The 12,502-nt window shown below is 46.1% G+C and overlaps 1 protein-coding gene across 11 annotated transcripts; it reads left to right on the plus strand.

Moving 5' to 3' along the window:
* Positions 1–8,787: 8,787 nt before the first annotated feature.
* On the plus strand, positions 8,788–11,958 carry TEX51 (testis expressed 51). 11 transcript variants are annotated; one of them, XM_061440370.1, is made up of 8 exons: positions 8,788–9,052; positions 9,148–9,222; positions 9,480–9,576; positions 9,708–9,814; positions 9,898–10,033; positions 11,108–11,186; positions 11,273–11,330; positions 11,734–11,958. In XM_061440370.1, the coding sequence occupies exons 1-8, from the start codon at positions 8,854–8,856 to the stop codon at positions 11,763–11,765; spliced, it is 783 nt and encodes a 260-aa protein (XP_061296354.1). In that variant the 5' UTR covers positions 8,788–8,853; the 3' UTR covers positions 11,766–11,958. The 11 variants fall into 11 exon arrangements, with proteins under 11 accessions (XP_061296354.1, XP_061296290.1, XP_061296339.1 ...); XM_061440306.1 differs by having other exon boundaries at positions 11,108–11,182; positions 11,273–11,483; XM_061440355.1 differs by having other exon boundaries at positions 11,108–11,182.
* The last annotated feature ends 544 nt before the right edge of the window (positions 11,959–12,502 follow it).

Genomic DNA, 12,502 nt, shown 5'->3' on the forward strand with positions numbered 1-12,502 from the left:
TTTCATCAAGAAGCTCTTTAGTTCTTCACTTTCTGCCATAAGGGTGGTGTCATCTCCATATCTGAGGTTATTGATATTTCTCTCAGCAATCTTGATTCCAGCTTGTGTTTCATCCAGCCCAGCATTTTTCATGATGTACTCTGCATAAAAGTTAAATAAGCATGGTGACAATATATAGCCTTGACGTACTCCTTTTCCTATTTGGAACCAGTCTGTTGTTCCATGTCCATTTACAATTGTTACTTCCTGACCTGCATACAGATTTCTCAGGAGGCAGGTGGTCTGGTAATTCCATCTCTTGAAGAATTTTCCACAGTTTATTGTGATCCACACAGTCAAAGGCTTTGGTGTAGTCAATTAAAAAGAAATAGATGTTTTACTGGAACTCTTTTGCTTTTTCGATGATTCAATGGATATTGGCAATTTGATCTCTGGTTCCTCTGCCTTTTCTAAAACCAGCTTGAACATCTGGAAGTTCATGGTTCATGTATTGTGGAAGCCTGGCTTGGAGAATTTTGAGCATTACTTTACTAGTGTGTGAGATGAGTGCAATTGTGCGGTAGTTTGAGCATTCTTTGGCATTACCTTTCTTTGGGATTGGAATGAAAACTGACCTTTTCCAGTCCTGTGGCCACTGCTGAGTTTTCCAAATTTGCTGGCATATTGAGTGCAGCACTTTCACAGCATCATCCTTTAGGTTTTGAAATAGCTCAACTGGATTCTATCACCTCCACTAGCTTTGTTCACAGTGATGCTTCCTAAGGCCCACTTGACTTCACATTCCAGGATGTCTGGATCTAAGTGACTGATCACACCACCGTGATTATCTTGGTCGTGAAGACGTGTGTTGTATAGTTCTTCTGTGTATTCTTGCCACCTTTTCTTAATATCTTCTGCCTCTGTTAGGTCCATGCCATTTCTGTCTTTTATTGAGTCCATCTTTGCATGAAATATTCCCTTGGTATCTCTAATTTTATTGACGAGATCTCTAGCCTTTTCCATTCTATTGTTTTCCTCTGTTTCTTTGCATTGATTGCTGAGGAAGGCTTTCTAATCTCTCCTTGCTATTCTTGGAACTCTGCATTCAAACGGGTATATCTTTCCTTTCCTCCTTTGCTTTTTGCTTCTCTTCTTTTCACAGCTATTTGTAAGGCCTCCTCAGACAAGCATTTTGCTTTTTTGCATTTCTTTTCCATGGGGATGGTCTTGATCCCTGTCTCCTGTACAATGTTGCGAACCTCTGTCCATAGTTCATCAGGGACTCAGTCTATCAGATCTAGTCCCTTAAATCTATTTCTCACTTCCACTGTATAATTGTTAGGGATTGGATTTAGGTCATACCTGAATGGCCTAATGGTTTTCCTATTTTCTTCAATTGAAGTCTGAATTTGGCAATAAGGAGTTCATGATCTGAGCCACTGTCAGCACCCAGTCTCGTTTTGCTGACTGTATAGAGCTTCTCCATCTTTGGCTACAAAGAATATAATCAATCTGATTTCGGTGTTGACCATGTGGTGAAGTCCATGTGTAGAGTCTTCTCTTGTGTTGTTGGAAGAGGATGTTTGCTATGATCAGTGCATTTTCTTGGCAAAAGTCTATTAATCTTTGCCCTGCTTCATTCCGTATTCCAAGGCCAAATTTGCCTGTTACTCCAGGTGTTTTTTGACTTCCTCCTTTTGCATTCCAGTCCCCTATAATGATAAGGACATCTTTTTGGGGTGTTAGTTCTAGAAAGTCTTGTAGATTTCATATAACCATTCAATTTCAGCTTCTTCAGCATTACTGGTTGGGGCATAGACTTGGATTACTGTGATATTGAATGGTTTGCCTTGGAACCAAACAAAGATCATTCTGTCATTTTTGAGTTTGCACCCAAGTACTGCATTTCAGATTCTTGTTGACTATGATGGCTATTCCTTTTCTTCTAAGGGATTCTTACTGGGGTCCAGCCCCGGCTGATCCGGGGTATTCGAAGGGGAGACGGCTTCGGCGAGGATCAGGATACAATAGCTTCAATTAGATATTAATTAGAGACGTAAAGAGTAATAGAATGAGGATAGCTCAGTAGGAAAATTCAGTGGAGAAAAGAGGCTGAGTAGCTTGGTTTATGTGGGAGACCAATGAAACTTCAAGACAAGAAGTTTGCACCACTTACGTAGGCCGCAGGCGTCCTTCCATTCTCCCGAAGGAGAGGAGACACTGAGGCCTCCCCGGTCAGATCTTAGAAGCCCAGGCAAAATTAATAAGCTTTGTGGGTTCCGCGCTCCAGATGGAGACTCAGCCAGAGTTTAAGAGAGAGAGAGACATGGGGAGACCAGTATTTTGAGGAACTGATCCCAATTCTTTATTTTCCAGAGTCTGTTATTATACACTGAGATGTTATACAAAAGTCACGCAGGGACAGCAGTCCTGACTTTTATTAAAGTCAGGTGCTTCATACAAATGTATACCGAGGTCTTAGGGGTGTTACATCATCTTCTGGCCAGGGGGGCCTGCTGACAATTTATGACCCTCTCCTTGTGACAGCGGTCAGTCAACACTTATTTCTCCAGGGGTGATTATTCTTAAAACAGACACCACTCAAATAAAGTTACATTCCTATAGGGTGAGGGTGTAGTGGGTTTTAGTTAAGGAAAGAATTTACTCGGCCTAAGGTCTAACGTGATTTATACCAAAGGTTAATACTTATTTCTTCTATATATTCATTAATGTGTATAAGGGCAGGGGATGTGGAGACTTAGCAGTAAACATTGGCTCAACAAATGAAAAACCCTTCACCAATACAATTTCTAATCAGCCCACTATACTTGTACTAATAATTTTCTAACTTCTCTAAAGAACCTGTTTTTAGAAGGTTTAAAGCATCTCGTTCCTCTCACGGTTGGGAGGCTGTGAGCAATCTGGACAAGCCTGTCAGGCAGGCTAGAGAACCTTCAGAGGAGTTTGTAAGTTGAAACACTCCTGTCATGCCCAGGAATTATTATTAACTGGAGCTCTAAGTTAACTCCTTCTCCAAAAGAGGTGGTGGGGGACAGCCCCCATAAAGTCAGAGGTGTAGGTGAGAGCACAAAGTAGTAAAGTAGGCAGGCTCTGGTTATGGGGGCAGATGCTCAAGGATTTCCAGGGGGACTCCTGAGGCTCGATCCCGCCTTTGTGTATGTCAAGCCTCCTTCCTCATGACCTTTGCCATGGGCGGAGTGCATCACGCTGGCCCCCAACAGATTCTTGCCCACAGTAGTAGATATAATGGTCATCTGAGTGAAATTCACCCATTCGAGCTTCTCTGTGCTCAGTGCCAAATCAAAATTCAGAGACAGAGTTTTGGGTGGGCAGCTGCGACCGGCGCACTAAGCACAGCCAAGAGGAGTTACCCCATGTCCGAGGTCAGGGGCAGAAGCCGAGAGGACCCCATGCCTGAAGGTCGGTGGCCAAGAGAGTTACCCCACGTCCGAGGTCAGAGGCAGCGGCCAAGAGTGCCAGGCTGCGACGGCACAGGAATGGCTGAGAGGAGCTACCCCAAGTCCAAGATTCAGGGCGGCAGCCAAGAGGAGCAACCCCACGTCCAAGGAGCCATGGCTGCGCAGGTGCAAGAGGGCCTAGAGGAGCTATCCCCGTTGAAGGTCAGGAAGGGCGGAGGTGAGGAGATATCCCTCGTCCAAGGTAAGGAGCAGCAGCTGCACTTTTCTGGAGCAGCCGTGAAGAGATACCCCATGCCCAAGGTAAGAGAAAGTAAGACGGTAGCTGTTGCAAGAGGGCATCAGAGGGCAGACACACTGAAACCACACACACAGAAAATTAATCAATTTAATCACACTAGGACCACAGCCTTGTCTAAATCAATGAAACTTAGCCATGCCTGTGAGGCAACCCAAGACGGGCGGGTCATGGTGGAGAGATCTGACAGAATGTGGTCCACTGGAGAAGGGAATGGCAAACCACTTCAGTATTCTTGCCTTGAGAACCCCATGAACAGTATGAAAAGGCAAAATGATAGGATACTGAAAGAGGAACTCCCCAGATCAGTAGGTGCCCAATATGCTACTGGAGATCAGTGGAGAAATAACTCCAGAAAGAATGAAGGGATGGAGCCAAAGCAAAAACAATACCCAGCTGTGGATGTGACTGGTGATAGAAGCAAGGTCTGATGCGGTAAAGAGCAATATTGAATGGGAACCTGAAATGTCAGGTCCATGAATCAAGGCAAATTGGAAGTGGTCAAACAAGAGATGGCAAGAGTGAATGTCGACATTCTAGGAATCAGCGAACTGAAATGGACTGGAATGGGTGAGTTTAACTCAGATGACCATTATATCTACTACTGTGGGCAGGAATCCCTCAGAAGAAATGGAGTAGCCATCATGGTCAACAAAAGAGTCCGAAATGCAGTGCTTGGATGCAATCTCAAAAACGACAGAATGATCTCTGTTCGTTTCCAAGGCAAACTATTCAGTATCACAGTAATCCAAGTCTATGCCCCAACCAGTAATGCTGAAGAAGCTGAAATTGAGTGGTTATATGAAATCTACAAGACTTTCTAGAACTAACACCCCAAAAGATGTCTTTTTCATTATAGGGGACTGGAATGCAAAAGGAGGAAGTCAAGAAACACCTGGAGTAACAGGCAAATTTGGCCTTGGAATACGGAATGAAGCAGGGCAAAGATTAATAGACTTTTGCCAAGAAAATGCACTGGTCATAGCAAACACCCTCTTCCAACAACACAAGAGAAGACTCTACACATGGACATCACCAGATGGTCAACACCGAAATCAGATTGATTATATTCTTTGTAGCCAAAGATGGAGAAGCTCTATACAGTCAGCAAAACGAGACTGGGTGCTGACTGTGGCTCAGATCATGAACTCCTTATTGCCAAATTCAGACTTCAGTTGAATAAAGTAGGAAAACCACTAGGCCATTCAGGTATGACCTAAATCAAATTCCTTATGATTATACAGTGGAAGTGAGAAATAGATTTAAGGACCTAGATCTGATAGATGGAGTGCCTGATGAACTATGGACTGAGCTTTGTGACATTGTACAGGAGACAGGGATCAAGACCATCCCCATGGAAAAGAAATGCAAAAAAGCAAAATGCTTGTCTGAGGAGGCCTTACAAATAGCTGTGAAAAGAAGAGAAGCAAAAAGCAAAGGAGAAAAGGAAAGATATAAGCATCTGAAAGCAGAGTTCCAAAGGATAGCAAGAAGAGGTAAGAAAGCCTTCCTCAGCGATCAATGCAAAGAAATAGAGGAAAACAACAGAATGGGAAAGACTAGAGATCTCTTCAAGAAAACTAGAGATACCAAGGGAACATTTCATGCAAAGATGGGCTCGATAAAGGACAGAAATGGCATGGACCTAACAAGCAGAAGATATTAAGAAGAGATGGCAAGAATACACAGAAGAACTGTACAAAAAAGATTTTCACGACCCAGATAATCACGATGGTGTGATCACTCATCTAGAGCCAGACATCCTGGATTGTGAAGTCAAGTGGGCCTTAGAAAGCATCACTACGAACAAAGCTAGTGGAGGTGATGGAATTCCAGTTGAGCTATTCCAAATCCTGAAAGATGATGCTGTCAAAGTGCTGCACTCAATATGCCAGCAAATTTGGAAAACTCAGCAGTGGCCACAGGACTGGAAAAGGTCAGTTTTCATTCCAATCCCAAAGAAAGGCAATGCCAAAGAATGCTCAAACTACCGCACAATTGCACTCATCTCACATGCTAGTAAAGTAATGCTCAAAATTCTCCAAGCCAGGCTTCAGCAATATGTGAACCGTGAACTTCCAGATGTTCAAGCTGGTTTTAGAAAAGGCAGAGGAACCAGAGATCAAATTGCCAACATCCGCTGAATCATGGAAAAAGCAAGAGAGTTCCAGAAAAACATCTATTTCTGCTTTCTTGACTATGCCAAAGCCTTTGACTGTGTGGATCACAATAAACTGTGGAAAATTCTTCAAGAGATGGGAATACCAGACCACCTGACCTGCCTCTTGAGAAATCTGTATGCAGGTCAGGAAGCAACAGTTAGAACTGGACATGGAACAACAGACTGGTTCCAAATAGGAAAAGGAGTACCTCAAGGCTGTAGATTGTCACCTTGCTTATTTAACTTATACGCAGAGTACATCATGAGAAACGCTGGGCTGGAAGAAGCACAAGCTGGAATCAAGATTGCCGGGAGAAATATCAATAACCTCAGATATGACGATGACACCACCCTTATGGCAGAAAGTGAAGAAGAACTAAAAAGCTTCTTGATGAAAGTTAAAGTAGAAAAAAAAAAAAGAAAGAAAGAAAGAAAGTTAAAGTAGAGAGTGAAAAAGTTGGCTTAAAGCTCAACATTCAGAAAAAGAAGATAATGGCATCCGGTCCCACCACTTCATGGCAAATAGATGGGGAAACAGTGGAAACAGTGTCAGACTTTATTTTGGGAGGCTCCAAAATCACTGCAGATGGTGACTGCAGCCATGAAATTAAAAGACGCTTACTCCTTGGAAGGAAAGTTATGACCAACCTAGATAGCATATTCAAAAGCAGAGATACTACTTTGCCAACAAAGGTCCGTCTAGTCAAGGCTATGGTTTTTCCTGTGGTCATGTATGGATGTGAGAGTTGGACTGTGAAGAAAGCTGAGCGCCGAAGAATTGATGCTTTTGAACTGTGGTGTTGGAGAAGACTCTTGAGAGTCCCTTGGATGGCAAGAAGATCCAACCAGTCCATTCTGAAGGAGATCAGCCCTAGGATTTCTTTGGAAGGAATGATGCTAAAGCTGAAACTCCAATACTTTGGCCACCTCATGTGAAGAGTTGACTCATTGGAAAAGACTCTGATGCTAGGAGGGATTGGGGGTAGGAGGAGAAGGGGATGACAGAGGATGAGATGGCTGGATGGCATCACTGACTCAGTGACCGTGAGCCTGGATGAACTCCAGGAGTTGGTGATAGACAGGGAGGCCTGGCATGTTGCTATTCATGGGGTCGCAAAGAGTCAGACACGACTGAGCGACTGGACTGAACTGAACTGAGAGTCAATTTACAATATGGTGTTAGTTTCAGATGTACAGCAAAGTGATATAGGTACATGTATATAAATATCTCCATTCTTTTTCAGATTCATTTATCATACCAGTTGTTGCAGAATACTGAGTAGAGTTCCCTGTATTACACAGAAAGTACTTTTTGGTTATGTATTTTATATATGGTAGTGTGTACATGTTTATCCCTCCAACCCAACTTTCATTGCAAATAACTTTCTTCCCTCCATTTCCTCTGTTCTTACTTTCTGAAATTTATATTAGCTAGATGTTAGACCTGGACTTCATGGATTATCTAATTTTATCTTTTCCTATTTCTCATCTCTATTATTTTTATACTTCTGGCTAGGAGACTTCTGAAAGCCTATCTCCCAACACATCTATGTAATTTTTTAATTCTTGGTATTATATCTTTAATCTCCAATAACACTTTATTTTCAGACTTTTTTTTTCTACATGTAGCTTCTTCTTGTTTGGGGAAAGCAATAGTTTGTCTATTTAGTTATGGTGAGTTTCTAAGTTTTCTTCTGCTTCCCACCATGTCCTTTGTACTCTTTTTTCCTGTGGTTTTTGCTTGCTTTTGTTTGAATTTTTGACATTGTTTTGTCTCTTGTTCACACTTAAAGCACTCCTTAAATGCCTGGTGGCTTTCAGCTGTCCATAGTTCAGCTTGAGGAACTCAAATTGGTTGGAAGCACGACATGGAAGAGGGAAAGCTTATCAGGTGAGGAGTGACAAGGACGCCACTGGCTTTCTCTTTATTAGAGAATAAGGAATTTTGCATCTCTTCAATGCCCACTGCACAAAAGAACTGCTGTCTCAGAGATGACTTCTCTCTCTGTACTTTCATGCACTCCCTATCTATACTCTGCTTACAGTGTCTACTCTGTGATCAGAATAGCTACTGAAGACCCTCTGTTTTGATCAGGCATGAAAACAGTAGCCAGTTTATAAGTGCCATGGAAAAGACATGTGTTCCACAAGCTTCCCACATGGCTGACCATTTCTATGTAGCAAAGTGATTCAGACTCTTTAAACAACCAACCCTCTCTCTATGCTGCTGTCTCCTGGCCCTGCAAATTTCAGCTTGTTGAACTATTCCATAATATGGTAAATGCCACCAAGGGAGCTGAGGACAGATCACAAGGTGGCACAGCCATTTCTCTCGTCCTCACAAGAACCATCGCCAATGATGATCAGTGACTCCATCTTCAAAGGAGGATATCAGGGTCCTCACTTTGGTTTGATGCCAAAGCCCTGGTTTGTGCCATTGTAAAAGGAAAGAGTCAATTTTGACTCTTCTGTGCTAGATCTGTTTCTTTGGCCACTTTGGTTATTACAGTCACACATAATGGCTTGCCTCAGAGAATCCCGCCCCTCTGCCTGACTGGTAAGCTGAAGTGCCTTTGTTCAGAACCCTGTCTGCCTGTGGATGGCAGAAGGAAGAAATTTACACAACCCCTTGCCTGAGGTTTGCCATTCTAGGAGACACTTGTAAGATTTTACTTTCTTTCCTCACCTCCCCCCATCTCTGATCCTTAAAAGAACCTGGCACACAGACCCCAACAAGATGGTTATTTGAAACACTAGTGTGCCAGCTTCACAGACAACCAGCTTTCTGAATAAAGTTGTCTTGTGCAGCCAGCAGAACAAGCTTGGACTCAGTAACGCCATAACTGGCTTTCACCTTACCCTGTGGAATTTACTTTTGTTCTGTAAAATGAATGTTGTTTCCAGGGGGACAGGGTGTCAGCATTCTATGTGGAACTGCCAGGCAAGGTGGTAAGGGCACCAGAGGAAAACCCCAGAAGATGCTGCTTCTCCTGCTCAGCTGTCTCCTGCCCACCACCAATGGGAAGAACTGCCTCCAATGCTGGCAAGAGCTGCCTGCACTGATAGATTATGACCTGCAGATTCTTTGGGGCACTCCAGGGCCACCCGCAGAGCTCTCCCAAAGCCTCCATTCCCTATTCATGGACAATCAGTCTTCTCCTGAAAACTCGTACCTTGGTGAGGCACAGCCAGGAGACCCAGGGATCAGGGCTGACCCCTTTACCTGGCCCGGCGTCTTAATCCTCTAACTTTGTCCCAAACCCCATTCTCAGGTCAAGACCATTTGGAGGAAGCAGCAGGAACGTTATTCACTCACATAGATAAAGCCATTAAGAAGCTTCGAGATGGTGAGGAAGCTTAGCATCCTAGGGCCCCAGGGCTTGGGTTAACAAAACCTGATCCTCCAAGGCATTCCCTGAAGACCACTGGCATGTGGTGGGGCAGTGTTGTGAAGGGTGGGATTGGACACAACATCTATCTGTGTGCTGTACAGAATTTCTGTCTGAAAAAACTGGTTTGAATTCCTAATATTAAGAAAGTTAGGTTATTGATTCCACCTACGGAACAGACAGCGAAAACACCCCTTCCTTCCTGCTCCACCCAGATAAACCATCACTTTTGGAAGAAGTTCGTGTCCTGAAGCAGCAATTTTCCAAGGAGCTGGAGGATGTATCTGAGGGGCTGAAGGACAAGGGTGAGAGGTGGGGCTGGCCCCTGCTCATCACCCAGCCCTTCACTTCCCAGAGTCCTGATGAGACAGAGTCCAATCTGCAGCCCCCTTTGGGCCCTTCCCCTGCCCTTGCCTGGGGCACCTAACCACACTTTCTCGCAGCTGTGATTCCTGCTCACACCCCAGTCCCTCCCAGCTCTGTCTGCCTCCCCAGAAACTCAGTCTCTCTACCATTTCACCCTCCTGGGCAGCCTGCAATGAGTCCTGTGGTGAGTATTTTGGGGACCAGGTCTGGGTGAGGGGTGAGGGGCACCTGACTCTCTCTAAGGCTCCTACCCATTCTCTCTCATAGACATCCGCTCCACATTGGAGGTAATCAGTTGCACCACATGCCAGAAACACTTCCTTACCTGCCAAGACCCTGCTGTCTGCCCAGGTCAGTGGTCAACCAACCATCTTGGCCTCCAGCCTCCCCGCCTCCACTCCAGGTCCGTTGTTGTCTTTGCCTGGAATGTCTTCTTCCTCTGTCTACCCCTGATCCCTTTGTGCTGCCCATCCTCCCTGGGGAACTCCCAGGATGTCTGGATTCCACATGTCCAGCTTCAGAGCCATAGAGCCATCTGCCTCTAGGACATGTTCTCAGGGGGCCTGTCAGGTCCCTAAAGTCAACATGCCTGGGGACATGTCCAAATCCATCTCAACTCCCCCAGATCTACTCTTCCTTCAGGCCCCCTCTCAGCAAATGTCTCACTCAAGTCCTCAACCTCCTAAACCAGGAGTCTCCCTCCCTTACTCAGAGTATGTAGTCACCAGGTCTTGCTAAAGAATTCTTCAACATGTTACCATATGATCCTTCCAACCTCCTCTTCTCAGACAGCCTCACCTCTTACCTGGATTTTGGCAGAATTTCCTAACTGGCCTCCCTGCCTCTCCTGGTCACCTCTCACTCAGCAATCAAAGAACTCTCTCTCTCAAGGAGCCAATCTACCTATGACACTCCCTGTTATAACTTTCAGTAGCTCCCAGTGGCCCCCAGATAAAGCACACCCACCTAGGGAGGCCCTGCTTGCCTGTACCCTCCCCTGTCTTCCCAGACACACAGAGCTGCTGACACGCTGGACAGACAGCTTCATGCTTCTGACCTTGAACACTCTGTGTCCTCTGCCTGGAACACAGTTTGGCTCCTTGACCATCTGAACTGAACTACTAGTCTTTCAAAGTCCAGTTCAGAATTCCTGTTTCTTAAGAAGCTTTTCATGACTAGCTCTGAGCTAGTCAACCCAGAGCTCATTGACCCTCCCAGTGATCGTTCAGCCCGTGCCCTGCCCTGCTCTGCTCCCCTGGGACACCACAGCAGACTCTTTGGTTTCTCTCCCTCCTGAAGATCAGGGACCCTGTTTCACTCATCTCTAGATGTAGGTGGGCATACAGTAGGTGCTCAGTGTCTACAAACAGATGACCGAGTGGGTGAATAAAAGAAGGAAAGAATGCAGCCTCCTCTTGGAGCTGAGATGGCCCTGTCTGCTCCCTAATCACTGGCTCTCCCTTTCCCCCTCTCCCAGGAGCATGGACTGGGAAGAACTTCAGGTGGGCTATGGGCATCGGCATCGCTCTGCCCCTGGCGACCCTAGCTGGAGGTGGGTGAGTGCCTGCTGCAAGCCCCATGTCCCCAAGGAAGGCACGCCTACAGCTTGACTGACCCATCTCCACCCTGTTTCCTGGCCCAGATGTTACATTTTCTGGCTCAAGAAGAAGAAAAAGAAGGAGGAGGAGGAGGCACAAAAGGTCCTGGGACCTCCAGGATCCCCGAGGAGGGAAAGCTGTGTCTGCTTGGGGATAGCAAGTCTAGAGGCCCCAAGTCTGGTTCCCTGGGCCTGGTTTCCAAAGGAGTGTAGGATCGAGGGCTGGGACTCAGGAGAGCCACCATCAGCCCCCAGTGTGAGCAGACCCATCCAGGGCCAGGCGCCCGGGACAGAGCAAGAGCAAAGCCCTCAATCTCCAACTGACCCACAAAGTGCTCCCTGCCCATAGCTGTCATCATCCCTCTGCAGCACCCACCTTTACCCTTCACCACCCTGCTACCTGACTGCACAGACTCCCAACAATCCCCCTGGTCCTCTGCTCCTGGTTGGGTTTGGCCAGCTGGAGGTCAGAGGCAGAAGCAGGCCTGCTTCTCCTCTCTTGGCAGGGACCAGCTGGCCACTTGTCATCTTCAACTGAACAAAGGTCCCAGCTGCTGTCAGGAAGCTCTCTTACCTCTGGGTTTTGGTAACTCTACCTGTCCCGACCCCTCTACCTGGGGTAGTAACAGCTCTGAAGTTCTGAGGCCCAGGAAACTGCATTCTCTCTTGAGGTTTCTCTACACCCATGCTTTGTAAATGTCTTTTATTAAAACACCCTCCTCGTACTCTGATGCCCTGTGCCATCCGCTTCCTGCTGGACCCTGCATGGATGCAGCCGGCACTATGATCCTCCCCACATGGGCCCACAAGGACTGTCCATGTCCTCAACCTTTTCCCGCCAGCCCAAAACCCTTCCCTCTCAGAAAGATCTCTCTCCTAGTCCCAGAAGTGGTAACCACAGGATCACACTAACCCGTCCTGATTTCAACACCAGAGTTGAGGGCAGCAATGGCCTGGGCCCCGTGAGGCGTTCCCATGTCTGGGTATGGAAAGCATGAAGTGCAAGTGTTAGTTGCTCAGTCACATCCGACTCTTTGCAACCTCATGGTCTGTAGCCGGCCAGGCTCTTTGGTCCATGGGTGTGGAAGAGAGGAGGTAAGAGGCCAGTAGGAGGCCCCAGCAAGAGTAGGGACTAGCAGAAGAACCCCAGAAAACAGGTTCCAAGTCACATCAGTAGAAGACCTCACCTGGGAACACCCAAGTTGCCAGAGGATCACAGGTGCTGCCAACAGTGAACTTTACTTGAGACCCTGAGGCACAGCTCTGCCCTTTCCC

The sequence above is a fragment of the Bos javanicus genome, chromosome 2 (genome assembly GCF_032452875.1).
Source record: "Bos javanicus breed banteng chromosome 2, ARS-OSU_banteng_1.0, whole genome shotgun sequence".
NCBI classification, from domain to species: Eukaryota; Metazoa; Chordata; class Mammalia; order Artiodactyla; family Bovidae; genus Bos; species Bos javanicus.